This window comes from Rutilus rutilus (genome assembly GCF_951802725.1).
Source record: "Rutilus rutilus genome assembly, chromosome: 20".
NCBI classification, from domain to species: Eukaryota; Metazoa; Chordata; class Actinopteri; order Cypriniformes; family Leuciscidae; genus Rutilus; species Rutilus rutilus.
The window spans coordinates 12,838,606-12,865,934 of record NC_140225.1 but is presented as its reverse complement, the minus strand read 5'-3'; the positions used below and the strand labels follow the sequence as shown (position 1 = coordinate 12,865,934).

The window sequence follows — 27,329 nt, the reverse complement described above, 5'->3', positions numbered from 1 at the left end:
TACACCAGCCCTTTAATGAATGTCTCAGACTTGGCCTTTGTCCACAATATTATATAACACAACAGCACAATAAAAGACAAGCAGATAACGTTCAATCTGTTTGGACATCCTAAGAACAGATAATACAAAAGACTTGCAGCCAACGAAGACCCGACCAGTGAGTAGGCTATACATTTAATTTAATGTTTAAATGTTCGTAGTCGGTAAAAAATATTTGACAGCGCCACACAATTAATTCAGATTAGCCTATTTGAAAGGAAACTGCCCAGAACCGGTCTATTGTTATATAACGATTAAGCGGTAGTCTGCATTTATTTCGTCTATGTTTTGAAAACAGCGATTGCTTAACTTTAAAGTAGCCTACTGGCAATAATAAACGAGAGTAATTAAGTTTTGTTTTAGTTTGTTTGGTCTAGTTGAAAGAGCTATTTGACTGATTTACAGAATGGATCTTTTGTGTGAGTAAAAGCTTTTATGAAAATACAGTATAGTACAAAGATATAAGTAGCCTACATTTATCCTGCCCTACGAAGGCAAAACACAGTGTAGGTTAAAATAAAAAAAGTGAAGAAAATAATTGCGGGGAAAAAGTGACACTTTTAATTATTTTGATACATTTTTCACATACCAGTTGTCACAGAACATGTGAGAGAAACCTTTGGTCATAACTCATTTTAACCTATTGTGCTTTACCTTGCATGAAAGTGCACATAAGCTGCCAACTCTCACGCATTCACCGTGAGACTCACGCGATTGACACTTTTCACACGCTCTCACGCCACACATTAGCCTAATTTTCTCACGCACAGAAAAATCGCGAAGCAAAGAGGACACGGAGACCGACAGACTAGACAGAGCAGGTTAGGCTACTTATGATATAAAAAAAATCTCAGCTCTCAGATTCTGTCAATTTTATTACGAAATTCAAACAATAAATAGCCTACCGTTTTGGCGCTTGAAAATGTGACGTGACAGATCCCCAGCTGCACGTGAACCGATCATCTCTAGCTAATAGAAAATAAACACAAATGAACAATGTTGAAAGAAACAGTAGCCTAAAACTTACCGAAATGTATATTCCTCATACATAATATCGATCAATCAGTGTTTTTCAACCGCGGAAAGGGTCAATAAAACAGCTGGAGAAAAATTATGTCACATAACATTTACCTCAGGAGTCAGGAAAGCCTTTAAATGACCATAATATAGGCTATAGCATGTTAGTTGGCTAGAAAAAAAGAGCTATAGAGAGTATTTTGCTAAATAGCCTATGTTTACTATATTATATATACATATTTATTATATTTTTAATTATATCATTAAATAAAGTTGTTGTTATTATAATAAAAAACGCATTATAGTTAATTTGAACTATTTTTAACCTTAAATAATACTACCAGCTGATAGGGCTCTCTGTATGTTTACAGCATTAGGTGAGTTTTTTCTTACGCCTATCTTGTGTAGCCTACCTAATATTTATTCAAATGAGTCAATATTAAATCAAATCACAAGAATTGAATTGAAATCGTGAAATTTGTGTCAAGCAATAATAAAAAACATAGCTTACCAGAAATTGTAACATGTTGTCACTAAACCTAATAAAATTCAGTTTAGTTACTAAAATGTTTTGACAATCACAATACACTTATAAGATTATTTTTTTATAACTGTTCTCATTCGTTGTTTGAGCTGTTTAATATTAGGATTTTGTTTAAAATACTCTACCACAATATCAAGCCCCGCCCCCAGCACCCCCCTGATAAAACATGCTACGTATTAGTGCTTACCTGTCCGCGACGGCCTTTTGCTTCAGACGAACTGAAAGAACGGCAGTTTTTCCCTTCCATTTTGGGGAAAAACTGGCTTTTTTTTTTTTTTTTACCATTTTGGCCTAAAACACTGTGCTCATGGTAATCCAGTTTGAAATGTTGACTAAACACGGCCTTCGCGACAGCCTCTGCCTACAACACGCTGGATCCTGGAAACCCGTTTACTTTTTCAATTCTTGCAACCTGGAACAATACAAATCGACACCATTATGACTAAAAGTTTGCTAAAAAGCATTTCCTACTAAAGCAAGGCTGACTGCTAACATTAAGTGTACATAGCAGACAGGTGGAAGGGGCTTTGGGCGGCAACATTCCCAGTGCATTATGGGTGTTAATATGGCAAGCCGATTTAACATTTAATCTTTAAAACCTACTAGTCTCTATTTTCATGCTACTAGTACTAATTTTTTAGACAGTAGTATCTATTCCATTAATTACTAGTGCTTATTCATTAGCTAGTGCTTATTCTTTAGATACTAGTGCCTATTCTTTAGATAGCCTACTAGTACCTTTTTAAAAGATACTAGTTATTCATTAGATATAGTGCCTATTAAATTGGTACTAGTACTTATTTATTAGATACTAGTGCTTATTCATTAGTTACTAGTACTTATTCATTGGATACTAGTACTTATTCATTAGATACTAGCACCTATTAAATATATACTAGTACTTATTCATTAGATACTAGTACCTATTAAACAGATAATATTACTTATTCATTAGATACTAGTAACTATTCTTTTGGTACTAGTAACAAATAAAAATAAATTGCCATTGACTTCTGGGGATCTGTCATTCAGATATCAACTATTCAGTTCTGACTAGTGTGTATTCCAATTGTGACTAGTACATATTAGATACTAGTAGTTATTCATTAGGTACTAGTACTTATTTTTTAGATATAGTACCTATTACTAGATACTATTATTTATTCAATAAATACTAGTACTAAGTCATTAGATACTAGTACCTATTAAATGTATACTAGTACAATTTAAGCTAAAACGGCTTGCTGTACCTATTAATTAGATAGACTACTAGTACTTATTAATTAGCTACTAGTACTTATTCAATAGATACTAGTACCTATTTATTAGATACTAGTATTTTTTCCAAATGTTACAAGTAAGATTTTTAATTGAACTCTACAGTGACCGTTCTGACTAGTCATAACATAAGACGAGTAAAAAAGCAGTTGTGACTAGTAAAATAAGAATAGTTACTAGTAACAATTACAAAAGATACTAGTGTCTATTGAATAAGTATTAGTAGCTAATTAATAAGTACTAGTATCTAATTAATTAATAGGTAACTATTATCAATGATTAATAATAATAATAATAATAAGCTTTATTTTATAAAGCGCCTTTAAAAGTGGCTTCTCAAAGCGCTGAACATAAAGTCACAATCCACCAAAAAGCGGAAATTAATAATAACATAAACAGCAAAAATTAATAATAAAAAAATAATAATAATAAAAACTACAATACACCAACCGCAAAGGCATCAGTAATCAAATGCATGCTTAAAAAAATAAGTTTTGAGAAGAACTTTAAAAATACCCAAAGTCTGTGCTTCCCTGAGTTCACACGGTAAAGAGTTCCAAAGGTTTGGAGCATAAACAGAAAAGGCCCTGTCACCCATAGACTTTAGGTGCGTTTGTGGAACAGTTAATAAGTGACACTGTGAAGAGCGTAGTCTACGTGTTGGAGTGTAACTGTTTAGTAAACCAGACAAGTATTGCGGTGCTAAGCCATGTAAAGCCTTATATGTTAACATCATGACCTTAAAGTCAACGCGGAACTTAACCGGTAACCAGTGTAAAGACTTCAAGTACTAGTATCTTTAAAGAGGTACTAGTAGCCTACCTAAAGAATAAGCACTAGTATCTAACAAATAGGCACTAGTACCTAAAGAATAAGCACTAGTAGCTAATGAATAAGTACTAGTACTTAATGGAAAAACTAGTACTAGTAGCATGAAAATAGATACTAGTAGGTTTTAAGGATTAAATGTTAAAACGGCTTGCCATAGTGTTGAAGTTTTCAACAGCCTTTTTTTCTCTGTAGCACCAAATTAAATTTTTGACAGCCACCCATTTTGCCAGCGGTGAAGTAGGCTACTCCTTTAAGTAGGCTAGGCCTTCAAAAAGTAAAACACCGGTCAGTTGCTCACCGTCACCGCAGTGCTAGGACAGAGCCATTGAAAAACAGAGTTGTGACCATTCGACTGTAAAATAAATACTATACATAGACTGTAAAAAAAAGTTTCTTTATTTTATTATTATTTATTTTATTTTATGTTAATAAATGTTAATTTGTTATTAGTCTTTTTATTATAGGCCTAATTAAAGGGTTAAAGGGGTGGTATAACCCGTTTTTCACAAGATAAATCTCTGATGTCCACAGAGTGTGTATGGGAAGTTTTAGCTCAAAATACCCCACAGATATTTTTATTTAGCATTTTAAAGTTGTCACTTTTTGAGGGTGAGCAAAAATGCACGGTTTTTGTGTCTGTCCCTTTAAATGCAAATTAGTTTATAAATTTATAAAAATAAAATATCTCCCTTTGCTTTGAACTTTGAGCGTCCTAACTTTGCAGATGTTGTTTATGCTCAAACAGCAACATTACACACTAACTAAAGTTAAAAAAGTGAAATCATAATCAACCACCCCTTTAAAATGGATTTAAGGGAAATAAAGAAAAATAAATGAGAAAGTAGTTATTAAGTAATCAATTTAAACTATTTACAAATAATATTTTATTTTAAAATATGAATACATTTATTCGTATGTCTTATATTTAAATATGTAATATTCTCTCTTCACATTCAGTTATTAAAGGGTAACTCTCGCCAAAATGCAACCTAGGCTCTTTTTGTTAATCTACCGAGGCAAACTTTCGTTTAAAAGCATAATTTGAATGGAAACGCCACTTTTAAGTTTGACCGTATTTTCGTTTTAGGTTAAAGGGATAGTTCACCCAAAAATGAAAATTCTGTCATCATTTACTCACCCTCAAGTTGTTCCAAACCTGTATGAGTTTCTTTGTTCTGCTGAACACAAAGGAAGATATTTGGAAGAATGTTTGTAACCAAACAGATCTCGGTCCCCATTGACTACAATAGTATATATTTTTTCCTACTATGGAAGTCAATGGGGACCGAGATCTGTTTGATTAAAACATTCTTCCAAATATCTTCCTTTGTGTTCAGCAGAACAAAGAAACTCATACAGGTTTGGAACAATTTGAGGGTGAGTAAATGATGACAGAATTTTCATTTTTGGGTGAACTATCCCTTTAAAATGCCTTGTGAATGGGAGTGAATATAGGGCACTTTAATGATAGCATCAAAAAATCACTATTTTTTAAAACACTAAGGAGGCTCGATACAACATGAAACTTTGCTCAAAGTATCACCAGGGGCTCTACACGTGAACATTGATAACATTGTTATTGTACAAAGAGTTTACTAAAAAGAAAGATTTTGAACAACTCACTGTAGCTGTGTCCGCTGGCATTTTGACAGTCAAAAATAATCGATTTCCGAATGCGAATGAACTGACTGTGAATTTTAGTATTGTTTCTTATATGAGGATCCTTTTTCAAATACAAGGTCAATGTTGATTTCACTAATATAACGAGAAAACAACAAATTATCCGTGAATTTATATTGAACTAAGCTTTAGGAGATTTCCATCTTTACTCTCCTCCCTGTTACGGAGATCGACTATTTTTGACTGACAAAATGCCGGCGGACGGAAACACAGTGAGTTGTTCAAAATCTTTCTTTTTAGTAAACTCTTTGTACACAAACAATGTTCTCAATGCTCGAGTTCATGTGTAGAGCCCCTTGTGATACTTCGAGCAAAGTTTCATGTTGTGTCGAACCTTCTTAGTGTTTTAAAAATAGCGATTTTTGATGCTATCATAAAAGTGCCCCATTCACAAGGCATTTAACCTAAAACGAAAATACGGTCAAACTTAAAAGTGGCGTTTCCATTCAAATTATGCTTTAAACGAAAGTTTGCCTCGAGTAGATTAACAAAAAGACCCTAGGTTGCATTTTGGAGAGAGTTACCCTTTAATTATGCACTAAATTTGCTGACCAGACCAGAGCCAGTTGTGATTTTGTGATAATAATAAAAAACAATATTAGAAGAATTAATATTTTCTTCCACGGTCCTCAATTAAGTCTATAAGAGTGTTGTAACTGTTTTTCAACGGCTCTGGGCTAGGCAAGCACAACAAATAACACGCATAACAAAAACCACACTTGAATATTATATCTTGCAAGTTATTTTATTTTCGTTATTTTACCAGTATTTACCGCCAAAATGGCAAACAGCACTAAAAAAATTTTTTTTAATGGGTTAACTTTTTTTACAGTGTGCTGCGACTGTTTCTATTAAAATAGGTGAAAATTAAATTTTATAAAAAAATATATATATATATACTAAGCATTCAGAATCTTATGCATTTTTCCATTCTTTTTTGATGACAGTCATGATGATTTTGGCAAAGACCCTGGTTATCATGGTACATTTTTGTAGTGGTGTTCATTTTAGTCATGGCGTGGTTTTGGTTAGTAGAACATATGAAAGTTGTTTCAGGTAAACCAAATGGAATTGCTCCTCTCATCTCACAGAGCCCTCACTTTAATAGAGCTTGAGTAAACATGACAGGAGCCTGAGAACCTGGTTCCTGTAAACAACCCCAGACACCCTTCTCATGGAGATGAGCTGTGAAAGTTGCATTTACCCACTCTGTCAGTGTTCATCTGAATAAATTAAACAGCTCAGTAAAGTTCAAGGGCAATATATTAAAATGTTAGCTCTCAGTAATATCCTCTCTCCTGTCACCACACAAGTTTGTTTCCTTTGGGCTAGAGGAAGACCGAGGATGAAGACTGTGATTGTGGTGCATGGTGGCGCGTGGGCCATCCCGGATGAGTTAGCCGAAGCATCCGTGGCTGGAGTCAAGAATGCTGTGCGGGTAGGGGATACTGTTCTGAAGAATGGGGGGAGTGCACTTGATGCTGTAGAAAAAGCTGTGAGGTCTTTGGAAGATGACCCAACGTTTGATGCAGGTATACATATACACACACTGCCTGGCCCCCCAAAAAAAGTCACTGTTTTGATTTAAAGTGTATGACGGGATCATTATTGCAGTGATTATTATGTTTCTAGCATGTTATATGTTTGGCAACAGTCCTTCTGACCCTAACTGATGGAGAGTGTAGCTTTTCATTTCTTAAACAACCATGTAGGAAGACACATCATGGCCATATTCCAAGATGACAATATCAAGATTCCTCAGGCTCAAATTGTGAAAGAATGGTTGGAAGGGAGCATGACAGAATAATTTTCACACGTGAATTGGCACCTCTGGGTCCAGACCTTAAATTCATTGAAAGTATTTGGGATGTGCTAGAGTAGACTTTACAGAGTGCTTGACTCTTGCATTGTCAATACAAATTGCTGACCAAAAATTGATGCACTTCTTTCATTTCCATCAAGAATTTTTGGTCACACATACAAACATTGTAATACTATGATTTTTTTTATGTTGCACATAAAACATATGTTTATTCTTCCCTTTTTATGTCGTTAAAAGAAGTCTCTTCCGCTCACCACCAAGGCTGCATTTATTGGATAAAAAAATACAGTAAAACAGTAATATTGTGAAATATTATTACAATTTAAAATGTGTTTTCTATTTTTATTCAAATGTAAATATTCATGTGATGGCAAAGCTGAATTTTCAGCATCATTACTCAAGTCTCAGTGTCACATGATCCTTCAGAAATCATTCTATATGCTGATTTGGTGTGGGATAAGTAAGATTTAAAAAAGATATTCAAAATAAATAGATAAGAAATTCATACTTTTATTCAGCAAGGATGCATTAAATTGATCAAAAGTGACATTAAAGACATTTGTAATGTTACAAAAGATTTATATTTCATATAAAAGCTGTTCTTTTTCATTTTCAATTCATCAAAAAAATCCTGAAAAATGTATCTTAATACATTTAAATTTAAAAATATTAAGTAGCACAACTGTTTTCAGCATTGATAATAATAAGAAATGTTTCTTGAGCATCAAATCAGTATATTAGAATGATTTCTTAAGGATCATGTGAGACTGAAGACTGGAGGAATGATGCTGACAATTCAGCTGCCGCTTTTCCACCGAAATTACCCGGAACAATTTGTCCCAGGAACTTTTTTCCCAGGAACCTTTTTTGCCCCAGACCGGTTGCTTTCTGCGTTTACACCGCGGTCTAAAGTACCGGGAAGGTAAACTGCGCGCAACTGCTCCTCCCAGTCTGCGACGGACAGTAATCAGTTTTGAGCGCCACATTTATAAGTATGGAGGAGATTCAAACTGTGCTGCAGTTATTGGTTTACTAACGAGGTAATTAACATAACAAAATAGACGAGCACTGATACTAAAGCGTGTTCAGAAAGCTCGTATGCGTATAAAATTAGACAAGGTATGTTGTGAGATGACTGGGACGAACGCGCAAAAATTTCCTTTTGCGCAAATACGCTTAAAAAAAGCCTGAACCCCGTCTATCAATCATAAATAGTGACAGTCTTGTAAATAGTTTTGTTACCAACCTCAAAGCGCTATTTCAATCCTGTTATAGTAAATTTGTAACATGGTTTGCCTTGCAATAGATGACAATGTGTAAACATAATGACTTAATATTAAAAGCTGTGGCAGAAAAGAGACGAGCACTGATAAAGCGTGTTCAGAGCTCGTAATGCTAACGTTAGATATATAATTGTATGTTATCAGCTATTGCGGACATTGGCCGTGAGATGGCTGTGACGAACGCGCAGAAAGTTTCCTCTTCCACAAATACCCAAATAATAAAGCCTGAAACTCGTCGCCAGTCCCCCAGTTTTTTTTATTAAATTCCATATTTGCAGACAGACAACTTTACTGCATGAAGCCACTTTTTAAAAGGGAGGTTAAAAATAAAGAAAATGCTGCGTGGAGTCATCCAACCAAAATGCGGCGTGAACACAACCAATCAGCTTGTGCAGCGCACAAGTCCCACCCCTGAAAGTTCCTGAACTTTGAAAAAGTACTACCTCGTGAGCAGGGATCTCTGGCAGGGACTATCGGAGGGGGAAATATTTACCCGGAACTTCATTTAGACCCTGGTTCCTGCGGTGTAAACACATCGAGTACCAGCCCAAAGTTCCTAGTTCCTGGGGAAAGTTCCTGCGGTGGAAACGCGGCTTTTGATACCACAGGAGTAAATTACAGAGAACACAATATTTCACAATATTATTTACTGTATTTGTATTCAAATAAATGCAGTATTTGTGAACATAAGAGACTTCTTTCAAAAACATTATTCCAAACTTTTGACTGGTAGTGTTTTTGTTTTATTTTTTACCTTGACTGACTTTTTCTATTCAAGACTTCAAGCAGAGGAAGTACAGATTCAGTAGTTCTTGAGAGACTTCATCTAGGCTCTGAATGGGACAGTATTTCAGCACATACCCTTGACACTTTGTTAATGATCACCTCGAGAGTAAGGTGAGAGGTTCTCCAATAATTATCAGATTACAAGGAGGAAAGCGGGGTAAAACAAGACACTTCATTAACACACCCGGCCTGTCGGTGCCAATCTCATTTGTGATGGCTAACTGCCACCATGAGTGAAATGGCTAATCCTCCTCATATCAGAGCAGCACATTCAGCGGCTCATCAGGATCATTTTATACACTGGGGTAGCCAGAGGCACAGTCTGATCAATAGATGACTAATGCAATCCTCTTTAGAGAACTGAGAGCTAGACATAAGAGTGGATAACAGTCTGGAGTATGTCAGGGTGCCATGACAGAGATAGGAATGAGATATGTGTGTGAGAATGAGATCATGTTGTATTAAACAGGGGTATCCAATCTTGCTCTTGGACTGTCCTGCAGAGTTCAGCTCCAACCCCAATGAAACACACATAAAACAGGTAATCAAGCTCTTCCTGGGCATACTCTAGAAACTTCTAGGAAGTTGTGTTGAGGCAAGTTGGAGCTAAACTCTGCAGGACAGTGGAAAAAAACATTCACACAAAGTCAAAAGGTTATTTTTTACAAAGATCATACTTAATCAATATTTTCTTTAGACACATATCCATTTTTTAGACCAAAATGTTATTTAATGTAGGTCAATACAATATTTTCCTTGGCTTTAAAAAATATATTTTCACCATAAACAAATGCTAAATCACCTTAAAGGTGACATATCATGAAAATCTGACTTTTTCCGTGTTTAAGTGCTATAATTGGGTCCCCTGTGCATCTACCGACCCAGAAAACGTGAAAAGTGACAACCCACTGAACCCAGTAACTTTGTTTTGGTAAGCCTTTCTCTGCAAGCATGTCAAAACTTAAGCAGATCAGATTTTCCTCCCATTCTGACGTAGGAATGGGATCTTATTATAATATTATCGCCCCTTAATCTACGTTTCCAACCACGGCGCCGTCATTTGGTTTTTGCATGCGACAACAGTGTTAACCAGTTCTAAAGCAATGGCAAAAATTCGAGCAAAGCATGCAAACTGTTCTGCAGCTCATTTGCATTTAAAGGGACACACAAAAAAAGCGTTTTTGCTCACACCCAAAAAGGGGCAACTTTGACAAGCTATAATAAATGATCTGGGGGGTATTTTGTGCTGAAATTTGAGCTGAAACATCTTGTGAAAAGGGGCATAATATGTCACCGTTAATGTTTATTGTGATGTCTTTTAAAAAATGCATCATATTTTCTGATCTACTGTAGGCCTTTCTATCACTCTTTACGGGAAATGTGGTCTTTTCAGACATGTGGACTTCATGATGGGACTGTAAAATGGTTCATGTGCAGGTCATGGTGCAGTGCTGAATTCTGATGGAGAGGTGGAGCTGGACAGTATCATCATGGATGGGGAAACCCTTGCCGCTGGATCTGTGGCCTGTGTTAGAAACATTGCTAATCCTGTTAGTCTTGCTCGTGCTGTGATGGAAAAGGTATGTTTTCTTCTCAAAATGCTTCGCTTCACAAATTGTCATTAACTATTACAGCAAATCTCAAATTCAAATATCACTTAATTTGAGTACAGTGTTCTCTCCGGTGAATATCTCTCCTCCAACCCATTTAATTCAAGCCATTTTTCTGGATACAAAAGTGAATATTTTACTAAAGTATTTATGTGCACTAAAAAGTGTAGGGGATGTGATACAAAAACTGAATTTCACACACAATTGACATACATTCAATACATTTCTATATACGGCACTGCAATACATAATTTCAAATTCAACAACCATTTCTCAATCATAAAGGCTTGTTTCATTTAGGGTTAGTGTTAGGGTTATTTCTCATTTTTTCTGTCATAAAGACTTGTCCAACTCACTAATTCTCCAGTGTATAAGAATATCACATAGTTGCTATAAAATATGTCCGGTATACATCTGAAATTGGTATTCAAAATTATTAAGGTTAAGGAAATGATCTGAGTGCTAGTTCTTAATGCCTGCCCTTATCAAGGAGGTCTATATGTGGATCACTTTGAAGATTATTGTAAAACTCAGAATTGGGCGATTTGAATTGGACCCAATTTTTTATATTCTTGTAAAAGGATATTAGGAAAATTAGCCATAGTGTTGACTTCAAAGGTGCAATTATATGACACCATAAATTCAGGATTTTCCAATGACGGCAAAGCTTTCATTGGTCATTTCATCAGCAGCTTTGTAATGACAGGCAGGCTCAAAGGAAAATAAATGCTAGATGATTTTCTGATTGATTTCAATCAGTGCTCTTTGTAATGACATAGCAGTCTTATACAATGATTTATCTCCACATGTCTAAAAGACAAAAGCCTAGCCAGTATTTTCTACTTATTTCTTATAGGTTTATGTTTTAAAATAAATGTAGGCACAGACCTTAAAATCTTAGCTACAAACATATATATCCTATGTTAAACATTGAACAGCTATAGGTTATTGAACATTAACCTATTATATGGGGCAAGTTATCACATTGAAATCGACAATGATCCAACAATCCAATCAATTTCTGATGGACAAAATCAGGTCTTGTCTGCATTTTTTCTTGTTCGAGAAGCTGTTTTACATGTATCGAAATAGACGATCACAACTTCCGCCCATGCTGAATTTAATCCTGGCCACATCAATAGGCAAACTTTACTGGCCAAAAGTCGACTACAACCTTAATACAGATATGAGCAAGATACCTTTATTCACTCTGTTTTAAGATCAGCTTAAGAGAGAAAGCAAACTGCAGTAAAACATAAATGGCGATCAGCAACGTTAGCCATTTTAGACTTCCACCAGATTTAGCTGAATTAAGGACTGTTCACATTGATAACTATAAAGATAATGGTATATAATAACTATATTAGCATGCACACCAACAGATGATAATGTTCAGTTTATTATAAGTGCACACTGATTGGATTCTGATTGGCTGTCAATATTTTTATCCTTCATCAACTAGAAAAAAAGAAGAGAATTGTAAAAGTGATTCCAACGATATCGTTCCACTGTGTGGAAATTGCTATAGCTGTGGACTTCTTTATTCGCATACAATTAGAACATTTCTTAAAACTTTATAGTAAAAAAATATTGTTAGTTATCATTCTTGGTGTTAAAGTAGGCATTAAATGAAAAAATGTAGGGCGGACTTGATTTTGTCCATCGGGAATTGCTTTGATCATTGGATGGTTGTGGTTTGCTATTGCTATGATATCATATGAGTGACAGGTTGTCCCGCCCTCACGCCAGTAAACACATCATCAGAAAAAAGATGACTTTGCAAGAGCAGGGAACTTATTTTGATTAAGACTACGAGGGCCCATGAATTAAAAAAATAATAATATAAATCAGATAAATCATTTATAGTAGGCTAAATACTGCAATATTAATTTTCTTTTTAAAATTATGTCCTTTTTGATTTCATGGTGACTTAAACAGGCATTCAGACACCAAGTGGAGCAAAAGCTGCAGTTTTGAACGCAAAATGTTTAGCAAAAATCGCCCCAAAAGGCCTCTGATTGGCCAAACAATAACAACAAAAAATCTTTATTTAACTTAACAGAGAATGAGGCTGTCACTGAGATCGGCCTGATATCTTAGGTCAGTTATTTCAGAGATGTCGAGGAGGTAGGATTGTTTTCTGCATACCATTTCATAAAGAAATCTCTTACAGCACATTTAACTAACAGCATTAGATTTAAAGGTGCATTGCGCAACTTTTCATGTTAAAAATACCCGTTTTCTAACCCATACATGCTTAAACAATTGCCTGATGGGCTGAATGAGCCCTTCTCTGATCACTGCGATTGCCTCTATAATCCTGTACAGTAAAATAAATAAGAGGGATTCGGGTCGGAATCTGAGACTGGGCGTGACGTCATGCGCGTTCACGGCACGCTCATATGTCTGGCAGGTTTGTGTATGCGCCGACGCCGCCATTCTCCGTAGAAAATGGATTCTAAGAGACCGGCTTGTAGTTCATTTCAAACACCAACGCAAACTCCACGTAAGATAAAAAAGAGAACTTTTGTCTAGTGCAACCAAAAGGTCCAAATTGGAGTCAGACAGGCGTCGGGGTAAGACGAGAGTAAACATAGGGAAGGCTTTCAACAAATGGAGAGATCTCCGGTCTGCTCTAGGGCTCAAACGGGATCCTCAGTTGGCTTTTTTCTTGATAAAAAGGTAAGATATATCCCATTCTCTAATGTCTGATACGGCCAATAATGACAATAAATGACGATCCATAAAATGTGTAATGCTTTAGCGTAAGCTAGATAAATGTACAATCGGAATAGGTTTTACTAACTTACCATTGTCAGTGATCAGGTTCAGAATGATTGTGATATAAAATGCTGATATATAAGTTAGATACTTAGACACAAATTTTGAGCAAATTACTGCTTAATTACGATGTATTGCTATTGGAATATGCTACTTAGCTGATCAATAAAACAGGCTAAACCCCCGCAAATCTTCGGCGGATTAGCCTGTTTGGCTTTTATGATAACGTCATAGTGCCACTTGATTGTTTATTACCTTGAGACATTTGGTACTTTGTTGACCGACTGTGTATGGTATGGTATCATGATTACTATTTTGAGCTTTTACAAAGTAATAACTTATATTGTTCATGAACGTGTTTCCATAACAATAGTCATAAGTGGATACAGTAAACACATAACACAGTTCAACATGGAGATAGATGGGAATAAAAAACGAAGTTTTCTACTACCCCCATTTTTCCCTCACACATAAGTGTGTTATTTACTCAATTGCCTTTCCTTTCACATATTTTAAATTACTTGCAGATTTAAAACTTTATTACCTCTGAAGACATTATGATTGTAAACAAAAGATTTGTGCGGCTGATGCTCCTTGGGTTATGACCAGCTCGTGCTCGTGCAAGCGTGCGTGTGCGTGTGCGTGTGGTCCGTGAGCGTGCACACCTCTGGTTGCAGTTTCGCTTGCTGCCAGAGGGGGCGTAGTTCTGCGAAAACTCAGACTCTCGCGCAATGCACCTTTAAAGAATGATCCACACAAAGAAAAAAATATTAATAAACACATAGCTTCGGTCATAATCTTTTAGATTGTAGACAGCTGCTGATATACAAATGATATATGGTAGGAGATATGCTATATCAAATAATTATTATGTCCAAGAGATTTTCCCTTTCACTGAGTTCACCTTGCAAGGCATTGGACATGGAGGAAACAAAACCCAAAGAAGAATACATGATAATCGATTAGCTGCAGCACCTGTCTTAACTGCCCCAAAAGACCTTGGCCTTACAGTGGATTGGCAGATCTCCTTAATAGCCAGTATTAAAAATTCATCAGGTCTTGATCAATGCTGCGATCAAGCTTCACTGACCTCATGCTCTTGCTTTGCAATCTAGTATTTGACAAAGAAAAATGACATTAATAACGTCTTAATATTTAAAAGTTTCCTAAGTCAGAGTTATGGTTTAATCCATTGTGATGTTGTACAGAAAGTTACACAGAGAAATAAAATTGCATTATTATTGAGACAGCAGGGTATTGTCTCAATATATTATAGCAGTTCCACATGGAGATGTGCACAGTAAATATGGAAATAATGCAAAAGTGTACAGGTTGTAGTGCATTTTATGCTGTAATCATATCATCATGATAAATCATTTTTGTTGTGGTGTTTATGTTGTGATAATGTGCCATTACACATGATGGCACATCCAAGGAAATCAGAATACAACAGAAAGACTAGTACTGATCTAGTCAGCACAAAGAACTAACCATGTCAAAACATGTCACACCATGTCAAACAAGGCTAAACTCCATTTTTATCATGTGCATTAAGGCACTACTGGACACTTGCTATAAAGATGTTTTGTAGGTCAACCCTAAGGGTAATTTTCCTTGGGTTTCCTCTGGAATACTGAATGGATTTTTAGACTCAATTATGCCTTCGAAACATGATTTATGAGTCAAATAAGGTTGGGTTACATTATATGATGACAAGACTTCGACATGAAAGTTACATTATATGACAATGTTACTTCTTATGACAAGAAGCCCTGTTCTACAACATAAGTCATACCTCAAACATGAATTTTTTATAGAGAACCCATAAATTGAAAAAGCTAGTATGTAAGCTGCTTTCTAAGTCATGACTTATTGAATACTCTTTCGAGGTCCAAGTCTCTATTCCAGTGGTTCTCAACTCTGGCCCTCGAAGTCCACTTTCCTGCAGAGTTTATCTCTAACCCTAATCAAACAAACATGAACAAGCTAATCAAGGTCTTCAGGATTACTAGATAGCTACAGGCTGATAAGTTCAGTCGAGGTTTGATCTAAACTCTGCAGGAAAGTATATCTCAAGAACCCCTGTTCTACTGTTTCAACTGAGAATAATAACCCAGCAGCTTTTTTTGAGCAGAAGCTTTTAAAAACTCATGGCTTCCCCGACACCAAGGTTTAATCTATTCATAAAAAATGAATCATTCTCTATCCAACTGAGATTTAAGTAAGGAGATAAAGGTTAGGATCATGATTCTTCAGTAATACAGCACACTATGAGTGCATATTATCCCCATTTGTTGTATGCTTTTGGGATCTGATGCAGTGTTTGGACCTGGAAATGGTGACATGTGATGTCAGACTTAACTGGATTGGTTAAAGTAAACATTTAGACTACTAATTATCTTTTTGAAACCTTTTTTGTGCTTTTTATTCAGACAGATCATGTCATGTTGACAGACAGAGGCGCGAACATGTTTGCAGAGCGCATTGGTACTCCAGTAGCTCATGATTTGGTGACTGAGCCAGAACGTAAAGAGTGGGAACACGGCAGAAGCTATAACGCCGGAGTCAAAATGCTCTTCAACACACAGTGGTGGGTAATTTCATGTTTGTTGCCAAATTTAGTCGTTTTTCCCCCTCTTAATGTGCCAAACATTTTTTTATTTCTTGGCATACTTGATTTCAGAGATTTTGATGTCCATGTTACAGAGTGGTCACATAAAAGGTCTGTTTTCCATGGTCAGTAATGTATCAATGAATGAAGCTCTGCTCACAGAGCAGTCGCTTTTAAACCAAAGCAGCTTTCTGCTGGTAATAATATTTAAATCTATAACATTCTACATAATAACATTTCAACATATAACATTTTTATCTCACAATTCTGACTTTTTTTTTCCCGCACAATTGCAAGTTTATATCTCCCAATTCAGAATTTAAAACTCACAATTGAGAGTTTATATCACAAATATGAAAAATAGTCAGAATTGCAGAATTTGCTGCCACCACATAACACTTCATCACTGTTTGCAAACACCCAAATGGTCTATTGACAACAGCATCTTTGGAAAGAAGTGTTTTGTGTGCTTGGAGAGAAAGATAAAATGACTGTTTCTCTTGAATGATTCCTCTCTTGAAAACACTTAAGTTGGCATGAAACGAAAGTTGCGATAGTCTTTTCTTTCCTATTTTGAAACTGCTTCTCAAACAAGAAAACGTGTAGCTTGGGACTTGATTTTGTCTAACAGGAGTCGATTGGATCGTTGAGTGACAGGTTGTCCCGCCCTCGCGCCAGTAAACACATCATCACAGAAGAGATGAGATGTTGTTGCAGGAAGGAGGGGAAGTTTTTAGGATCACAAGGGCATATGAATTAAAAAAATAAGGATATGCATGGATACATAATGTATAATAAATCCTGGAATATTCCATGAAAAAAATAAGAATAGTAGATTTTGAATGATGATTCACGAGTTCGCCTGCCCATCCAGTCTTAATAGTTAATGGTAAACGAACTTGACTTGCTGTCCAATTTACCAAATTTTGTGACCATTTTGCATGAATATATTGTGGAATGTATACTGTGATAAATCATTATTGACCCTCTTTATTCTTTTACCTTTATTTGATTATACTGATTCTAATGATGTCTATAACGTTCTTAATCGTTTAGTTTTAAAGGGACAGTGGTTCTCCTTGGCATTGAGGCCATGAGTTGATAATGGCAGCATATTCTCATGCTGGCCAGCACAGAGCTCAGGTCATTCACTGAGGCCTTCAGGCAGTGCAGATAGAGCTGTGTGGGCTCCAGCAAAGCAGACTTACCTGCCACCTCCACTTCCCCAGGCTGAGTGTTGAGAAGTAGTGGAGTCAGGGCCATGGCGGGGTGTAACCTCAGCCCCCGAGGGAGTCTGTAAAAATAGTGCTGTGGAGGTGCTAAGTGACAGTTGGCTGAGCTACTGCCTTTCATCCCACCCCGCTGTGGCTTCATTATTGATAGCCTCCCTCTGCTCGCCCTGTACCACCATCACTGGGCTTTTTAACATACAGGCCCTAGAATTCAATTACCCTCCACCTTTATTTAGGATTACATGGCACACCTCTGCCCTGCTGGTTTTACCAGGCTTTTATAAAACCACAGATGTGCCAATACTTATTATTCACACCATGGTGATCACATGGTGGTTACAAATGTAAAAAAAAATTGCAAATTTAATTAATACATTTAAATTTCATTTTTATTAAAGGTCACTTTTGGAGAGGCTAGTAATAGCAAGCTAGCTTTGAAAACATAAGATCCCGCCCTCCCTTCAAAGTGTTCTCCAAAGCAACACCTCCTTCAAAAAACATTAACATTAAGTGTCATGAGAGACGGCGTTAAATTACCTCATGTCTCAAAGCACATAACATTACAATAATAATGAATGTAAACAACTTACAGAGCTTTACCTGACTGCTTCAGATTCATTCGGCGTTGATGTGATGGCATAGAAACGCAAAATCTGAGTCTTAGGACATGAACAGCTCCGAGTAGAACGTCATGATGGGTTGCCATCTTGTAATTATGGTTATGACATGGCATGAACAGCATAAGCTCATTGTTTTGGTTTGTTAACTTGGCCCCGCCCCGAACTCACGCTATTGGCTGAGCCAGTGTTGCTATGCTGTGCTGGGGTGGTTCGTATTCTCATACAAACAGCAGATCATAATAGAGTAATGCAGGTATGAAGTCACTTTGTAGGCCAATCGGCAATAGGATTTTCCCATAGGCTTTGGATTATCGTTAAAAACAAGCTTTGTGATCAACAAAAGTTTATGATACTTGCACGTTTTGTCCATCAAGATAATTATCACAGATGAGCACAACTTTTATGAATTTTGAAGCCTATGTGCAGTCGCCAGAAGTAAAAAGCTAAAGGTAGGCTATAAACGAACTACACCACGGTCCCACAACTTCAACGTCACCATCACTAAGCTTCTAATAACTCTTTCAGTTTTTATCTAAAAACATTTTCCCAGAACTAGCACAATTATAAGCATAACGATGCTGTTAAAGCGGACTGAGCTTACCTTTTCGGCGTGATGACATTTAATCTCCTCTGTAGTCCCATTTAGCCACTTTTTAGCAACCACCTTTTTCAAGACATTTTCTTGAGCTTGTGTTCACCACAGATCTTATTTCAGCCATTTAACCAAAACCCTTTGACTTCGGGACGATGCAACTGGAAGTGCTAAAATGCTAACTCGCTTCCGTGGTTTGGCCTACAAAGTGATGTCATACCTGCACCACTGTATGCCACAGTGTTTTTTTTTGTGTGTGTGTGTGTGTGTGTGTGTGTGTGTGTGTGTGTGTGTGTGTCATAATCAACATAATATGGCTTACTGATATCTCTGAATATTAACATGGGCTAGATAGGAGAGAGAATTTTAATATTGAAAAACGGACAAATTTATGGAAGCCCTGTTGTATCCCTAATTTCAACTTGCGAATTTGTTTCTCACAATTTTATGTTTATATTTCCCAATGTGATTGTGTTTTGCAATATGACTTCTCAAATCTTGAAATTGTGATTTTTTTTTTTATATCACATTGTGAATATTTTTCAACAGCGTGACTATGTCTCACGATGTGACTTTCTTATTTGAAACTTCTAACAATTACCTTCATTTTTTACACTCAGACAGAAACTAGCTTCAATATACAAATGTATTCTGTCATTTAGTTTTAGTGATTAGTATGTGGAAAATACATTTGCAACAAAAAGTTAAGACAACCACTTGTTCTTCATAATGAGAACTCTATTGGAACTTTTGTTCCAATATCTGCACACTTCATTAGGCTGTTTATGGATGTGTGAAGATTTACTGCAAAACTCTGTGATCACTTTGAAGTGTGAAATACAGTCCTCCGTCAAGCTGCTTTTAAAAGCCATTTTCACCTGAACCGATGAGCAAGATCCAGCCATCGCCGGTGATTTAAAAGAGCAATCAAGCGCCTGCCAAAAATGATTGATGCCTCGAATCTGGAGCCTGCAAGTGATTCTTCGCCAGCTGCTTCAGACAAATATTCTCCACGAGGACCATGTTTGCTCTCCCATTTCGGGGGAGAAAGACATGGAGGCTGTTTTCTTTCATTTAACCTTGAAGCATTGTCCTCCATGTGACTTCAAACTCATAACACACGCTTGTTTTCCACAGCCCTGCTGCCTTAATCAGAGTTTCATGGGATATGAATCCTGTGAAATACAAGGGTCTCTGTTCATCCCACTTTCTGCATGCTCTCTATTCTATTTCTTTTAAAGTGATCTAGCAGCGAAGACTGATGTGCACATCATAAGAATTGTGTTTTGTTTGTTTTTTGAAGAAGAATGCATACTTTCTCGCGTGTCTACAGAAATATCAACACTGATATAACACTTTCCCAGCAATCTCTCTGAGTGTACTTTGCTAGACTAGCGGCTGTGATTCAGAGTGGCGAAGGGCACTTATTCTCACTCTCTTCCTTTGTTGACAGGCAGATGATGATGAGTCATTTTCAGGTGTGCTGGCACTCTTAAAAGGATGTGAGAGATTGTCATTAGCACGCTCCCTTTCAGACATCTCTCACATCACCAGAACAGAACTACATGAATTTGTTTCGGGACTGAAGTTCACGACAATAGTAATTGCACAGAGGCTAAATTTAAAAGGGAGGGAGGCTTATGAATGTAGCGTATTAAGTTGAATTCCGGGACAAAAGTCTGTTTGATGAAGAGGAGCTAATAGAGGCACATCTCTGAGTGTGATGAATAGTAATGCTCTCTCTTCAAAGCACCTTTTTAAAATACCATGTCTGAAACCATAAAATGAAAGATCTGAGAAAAGAAAATATCAGAGCTAATCTTTATTATTTAAGGTTATAGAACTTTTTTTTTTTTGTATAATTGTAGGGGCCATGATACTGTTGGAGCGGTGGCTCTGGATTCTTTCGGTAATGTGGCGTGCGCTACATCCACTGGAGGAATCAGAAACAAAATGGTGGGAAGAGTTGGAGATTCTCCTATTATAGGTGAGTCCGATCAGAGATAGAGGACAGAGATAATCTCAGTGTCACACCAACATTCATTTTGAAGCAGTGCCTCGATTGAATGAGCCATTTCGGTTTGAAGGTGTCAGGTCTGATCAATACTCAATTGTCAGAGTGTTTTCTCCTGAGGTAACACACATTAACGTCCGACTCTCTCTGCGCTGCTGTCTTTTCCTGTGCGATAAGGATCTGGTGGATATGCAGACAACAGAAGTGGCGCGGTCTCCTGTACTGGTCATGGAGAGTCTATTCTCAAAGTCACCTTAGCCAGATTAATCCTCTTTCATATGGAGCAAGGTATGAGACTTTTACACTAATCCTGATGAGTGCGTGGGTGTGCATGCGTGCTCGTTTACCTTTAAGGGCTACAAAAGTGTCCATATTTGCTTAATTAATTTTGTGCCTAATCCATTTTGCAAAAGAGAAAATTCAATATGCACTACCTTGCAGAAGCTTGAGGTCAGTGTGATTTAAAAAAAAAGTATAACTTTTATTCAGTAAGGATGAATTACGTATAATGAAAAGTGACAATAAGGATATGTATAATGATGCGAAAAAAAATATAATTTCCAGTTAAAGAATCCTGAAAAAATGTATCACGGTTTCCAAAAATACGAAAAGAAATTTCTCAACATTAGTAAGATACATTTTTGAGCACTTAATCAGCGTATTAGGATCATTTCTGAAGAATCATGTGACACTGAAGACTGGAGTAATGCTGAAAATGTAGCTTTGCCATCACAGGAATAAATTACATTTGTAGACAACAGTTATTTGAAATTGTAATATTACTGGTTTACTGTAATTTTGGTCAAATAAAGGAAGTCTTGGTGTGCATAAGAAATCTGACAGGCCTCAAACTTTTGAACAGTAAATAATTGTTTTTTTATATGGGTGCTAACATGTCTTTTTCTACCAATTTTAGGTTAATATTTGATATGAATGTATAAGGGATTGTGTATATTTTAGGTCTTGTAACTAATCAGCAAGTGTCAGCATTTTTAATCTTCAATTTTTGTCTTCACTCTTTATACTTTAATTAATCCTATTTACAGTATAATCATACACCTTATCGAGACAGAAGTCACAGAGGCTGTGTGCAAAACAATTGTAAAATAATTATAGGTGTAGATGGAGTTTGTATTGTCACACTGGTGTCAATTATAATATTTGAATACTCCAGTCAGATGCCAGGTTAATCAATATAACTTTTATTATTACATAAAATGACATAAAAAGTCATTATACAACGATGGCTAAATAAGTATTCATTTTCAATATTTTTTACTTGTATATTTTGAATGAAAAATCTTGTTTTACCCCAGCTATATGTCATTCCCTTTTTAGTTTTTTTCTATAATGGAATTTGTTCATATTGTTTTGTCTTGCAAGGTCTCGATCATCTCTACTCCTTTACCCTCACCCACATGTTGCTATTATTATCAGATTGTGTATAACCAAGCAGAAAGAATGTCCAAACACACAAAAACTGGATGCTGCTGTTGCCAGTCATTTTAATTGGTTTGTGTGTGTGTGTGTGTGTGTGTGTGTGTGTGTGTGCGTGCGTGCGAGTGAGACAGGAAGGATCGAATGCGCTGCCACAGTAGGCAGATGATAATGAGGTGTGTGTTTGTCTGTGGAAAGAGTGTGAAGGGGTCAGAAGGCTATTGTTCGCTTCGGCATTCTGCGGTAATGATACTGCAAGTACAGCCACTCTGTTTATATTATATTCATTATTTTATTAATTATTAGGCTTGCCATTAGGGTCTTGACTTCTTGTCCAACATTTCTGTAGTTGTTTACTGAGGTTGACAAATTTATTTAGATTTTTTTTTCATATAAAAAATATATTTTTTAATAATAATTGGTACATTTGGCACTCATTACCATTACTTCATTATTAATAAATATAGTGAGTATAAAAGCTTTGATAGGTTGCTAGAAGCCCATGAGTCCCCAGTTAAAGCAAGAAATGAATTCACTGCTCTGAAGAACAAGGAGTGAGGTGAATGAAATATTGAACTAAAAATAGATATTACATTGTAGCTAACAGTTATTTCTAGACCATATAGTAAAAGTAATGTGCTACATAAAATGATATATGTTAATACTGTTGCAGTGTTGTTGCTAGACTGATGTTTTCTATGTTAGACTTTTTTTTACCGCATAGTTGCAACACTAAGACTGATGGAATGAGCAAACCATGATGAGAGAAACATATATTGTTCACTGTGTGACCTGGACAGCGTCACCAAGGACACATACACTGTGGGTGCAGTGTTTCATTATACGGCACACAGATCAAATGCTCTTGATTTAGTTTTTTTCTTGTTCTGTTGGAAAATACCAGGAAAATAAGAGCACAATGGAAAATGTTGTATGGAAAAAGTCTTTTTTGCTCACCATTGCTACATTTATTTGATTTTCTTTTTTGCAGTATTATGAAATACAATTACAATTTAAGACAACATTATTCTGTTTTAATATATTTTAAAATATATAATTTATTCCTGTTCAAAATGATAGTTGGTTTAACTTAAAAAAGTAAGTAAATTTAGTTAAAACTTGAGGTAATACACTGAAGTAAACAGAAACTCAAAATATTATGATATCTGAACCACATTAATTATCTAAGTTGATTTGACAAAAGAAAATAAGTTGTGATAAATCATGATTTTTTTTTTTTTTACAGTTATGGCAAAGCTGAATTTCCAGCAGCCAATACTCAAAAATCATTCAAATGTACTGATTTGATGCTCAGAAACATTATTTTTTATTATCAATATTGAAAAATCAATATTCTTAATATTTTTGTGGAAATCACAATATATTTTATTTTAGGATTCTTTGATGAATAGAAAGTTCAAATGAACAGCATTTATTTGAAGTATATTTTTTTGCAACCATGTGAAAGTCTTTATTGTCTTTTTTGAGCAATTTAATGCGTTCTAGCTGAATATAAGTATTGATCCTTTTTTTCCCAAAACATATTTTACTTACCTCAAACTTTAGAACGGTAGTGTAAGTGTCAGAGAATATAGTCAAACATTAGAAGGATGGAAAATAATACATTGTGTATGATAATAGCAGGTGTTAGATTAATAGATGTTCACAGACTTGAAGATTTTACAGTTCATCCTATTAATGCGATTCACATTGTACAACAGCATTGACAGAATTAGCTTTTGATGAAGTACAGCAAAAATAAATGTTCAGCTGATCCCAGCTAGATAAACTTGTGCTGCTTACTTTGCTGACACTGCCTCATACTTGAGTGTTGTCTCTGTGTGATGCAGGGAAATCCTCCACCGCCGCCACCGCCGCCTCACTCCAGTACATGTGTGAGAGAGTGAAGGGATGTGGAGGTGCCATTGTTCTGTCCTCCACCGGGGACTGGGCCGCCAGCTTCACCACACCACGCATGGCTTGGGCCTCCATTAAAGAGGACGTCCTGCGCTATGGGTTGAATCCGAAAGAAGAGTTTACAGAGATGCTGAAATAATGCCGTTTTCTTTTTCTTGTATTTTAATTCGATTTTTAATCTCATTAGTTCATTAGTTTGTCTTGTTTGCTTTGATCAGTTAGTCCAGTTTAATATCATTTATCCTTTATATAAACCTAAAAGTTATTTTACCTCGGTAGTAATGAGCTCTTTTTCACATCAAGGAAACATACTCCTCGATTCATTGATTTAAAAAAAGTTATCTTTCACTATTGACGTATGAAAACATTTTAGTACCATTTAGCTCTTACTCAGGGTTAGTTCACCCACAAATTTAAATTCTGTCATCCTTTACTCCTCCCTCAAGTTCCAAGCCTGTATAAATGTCTTTGTTCTGCTGAACAAAAAAGAAGATATTTGGGAGAATGTTTGTAACCAAGCAGATTTCGGGCCCCATTGACTACCATAGTATTTTTTTTTCCTAATATGGAAGTCAGTGGGGCCCGAGATCTGTTTGGTTACCAACATTCTTCAAAATATCTTTATATTTATCTAAATATCAAAAGATATTTATACAGGTTTGGAACTTGAGGGGGAGTAAAGGATGACAGAATTTTCATTTTTGGGTGAACTATCCCTTTAATAACTTTTATACAAGTTGTCACCTACTGTTATAACAGTATCTGTATAACAAACAGTAGAAATAAAATATAGTGTTGAAACATGAAACATGTATAGTGTAAGTGACTACATGTAGAAATGATCTAGTGTTTTGATAAGCTTAAAGGTGCATTGCGCGAGAGTCTGAGTTTTCGCAGAACTACGCCCCCTCTGGCGGCAAGCGAAACTGCAACCAGAGGTGTGCACGCTCACGGACCACACGCACACGCACGCTTGCACGAGCTCGAGCTGGTCATAACCCAAGGAGCATCAGCCGCACAAATCTTTTGTTTACAATCATAATGTCTTCAGAGGTAATAAAGTTTTAAATCTGCAAGTAATTTAAAATATGTGAAAGGAAAGGCAATTGAGTAAATAACACACTTATGTGTGAGGGAAAAAATGGGGGTAGTAGAAAACTTCGTTTTTTATTCCCATCTATCTCCATGTTGAACTGTGTTATGTGTTTACTGTATCCACTTATGACTATTATTATGGAAACACGTTCATGAACAATATAAGTTATAACTTTGTAAAAGCTCAAAATTGTAATCATGATACCATACCACACAGTCGGTCAACAAAGTACACCCAAATGTCTCAAGGTAATAAACAATCAAGTGGCACTATGACGTTACCATAAAAGCCAAACAGGCTAACGTTAATCCGCCGAAGATTTGCGGGGGTTTAGCCTGTTTTATTGATCAGCTAAGTAGCATATTCCAATAGCAATACATCGTAATTAAGCAGTAATTTGCTCAAAATTTGTGTCTAAGTATCTAACTTATATATCAGCATTTTATATCACAATCATTCTGAACCTGATCACTGACAATGGTAAGTTAGTAAAACCTATTCCGATTGTACATTTATCTAGCTTACGCTAAAGCATTACACATTTTATGGATCGTCATTTATTGTCATTATTGGCCGTATCAGACATAAGAGAATGGGATATATCTTACCTTTTTATCAAGAAAAAAGCCACCTGAGGATCCCGTTTGAGCCCTAGAGCAGACCGGAGATCTCTCCATTTGTTGAAAGCCTTCCCTATGTTTACTCTCGTCTTACCCCGACGCCTGTCTGACTCCAATTTGGACCTTTTGGTTGCACTAGACAAAAGTTCTCTTTTTTTTATCTTACGTGGAGTTTGCGTTGGTGTTTGAAATGAACTACAAGCCGGTCTCTTAGAATCCATTTTCTACGGAGAATGGCGGCGTCGGCGCATACACAAACCTGCCAGACATATGAGCGTGCCGTGAACGCGCATGACGTCACGCCCAGTCTCAGATTCCGACCCGAATCCCTCTTATTTATTTTACTGTACAGGATTATAGAGGCAATCGCAGTGATCAGAGAAGGGCTCAGTCAGCCCATCAGGCAATTGTTTAAGCATGTATGGGTTAGAAAACGGGTATTTTTAACATGAAAAGTTGCGCAATGCACCTTTAACCCACAATTAATGAATAATGATAAGAGTTATCTAATATGTATGTATGTTTCCACAAATTAGTGCATGGACATCAGATATATCGTGAAAAATATAACAGACAAATGTATAACAGCCAGTGTTGGGGAAAGTTACTAATTGCATTACTTAGTTACATTTTATGGAAAGTAATGCATTTACTTTGGGCAAATGTAAAGGCCATTTCCCTCCAAAAGTGAAATGAATAAGCCTGATGCTGAAGGAAACGCACGCCTGAACAGTAGAGGGCGCAGCTCAAACAAACCTTTCAGCTGTGCTCCCATTCTGGATCTCAACAGGAGAAGAAAGTTCAACACTGTTATTTCTATGGTTATTTCAGCAATGAAAAAAATGAAATAAAACAATGTGTTTGAGTGAAAGTCATTTTTCTTATTGGTATGATTGAATTGAATCATCAAATGCCAGCAGCGAAGACATCGGTTAATAAAGTAAGAATAAATACATGTAGGCTATTTGTATTATTTTACATAATTAATTATAGCAGGTTTTCTTAATATTCTGAGTTATTTTAAGGAATACTGAATCTGTTTTTGTGCAAGTGAGATGAGTGAATGCATGCTCACATTATTGTAGTCTACAATAAGCACCATGTTTACATAGCGCACACAAGTACAGAACTCACGTTACTTGTAATGCATACCCCCAACATGGATGTACAGTGGGTACGGAAAGTATTCAGACCCCCTTAAATTTTTCACTCTTTGTTATATTGCAGACATTTGCTAAAATCATTTAAGTTCATTTTGTGTCCTCATTATTGTACACACAGCACCCCATATTCACAGAAAAACACAGAATTGTTGACATTTTTGCACATTTATTAAAAAAGAAAAACTGAAATATCACATGGTCCTAAGTATTCAGACCCTTTGCTCAGTATTTAGTAGAAGCACCCTTTTGATCTAATACAGCCATGAGTCTTTTTGGGAAAGATGCAACAAGTTTTTCACACCTGGATTTGGGTATCCTCTGCCATTCCTCCTTGTAGATCCTCTCCAGTTCTGTCA

General features: G+C 36.2%; 1 protein-coding gene across 2 annotated transcripts; it reads left to right on the top strand.

The window, feature by feature from the left end:
• The first annotated feature begins 59 nt into the window (after positions 1–59).
• Positions 60–26,681, top strand: LOC311279249 (isoaspartyl peptidase/L-asparaginase). 2 transcript variants are annotated; one of them, XM_084390613.1, is made up of 7 exons: positions 60–157; positions 6,722–6,921; positions 10,718–10,860; positions 16,104–16,261; positions 20,595–20,713; positions 20,918–21,028; positions 24,028–26,681. In XM_084390613.1, the coding sequence occupies exons 2-7, from the start codon at positions 6,735–6,737 to the stop codon at positions 24,231–24,233; spliced, it is 924 nt and encodes a 307-aa protein (XP_084246739.1). In that variant the 5' UTR covers positions 60–157; positions 6,722–6,734; the 3' UTR covers positions 24,234–26,681. The 2 variants fall into 2 exon arrangements, with proteins under 2 accessions (XP_084246739.1, XP_084246740.1); XM_084390614.1 differs by lacking the exon at positions 60–157 and adding an exon at positions 5,543–5,601 and having other exon boundaries at positions 24,028–24,359.
• Positions 26,682–27,329: the final 648 nt, after the last annotated feature.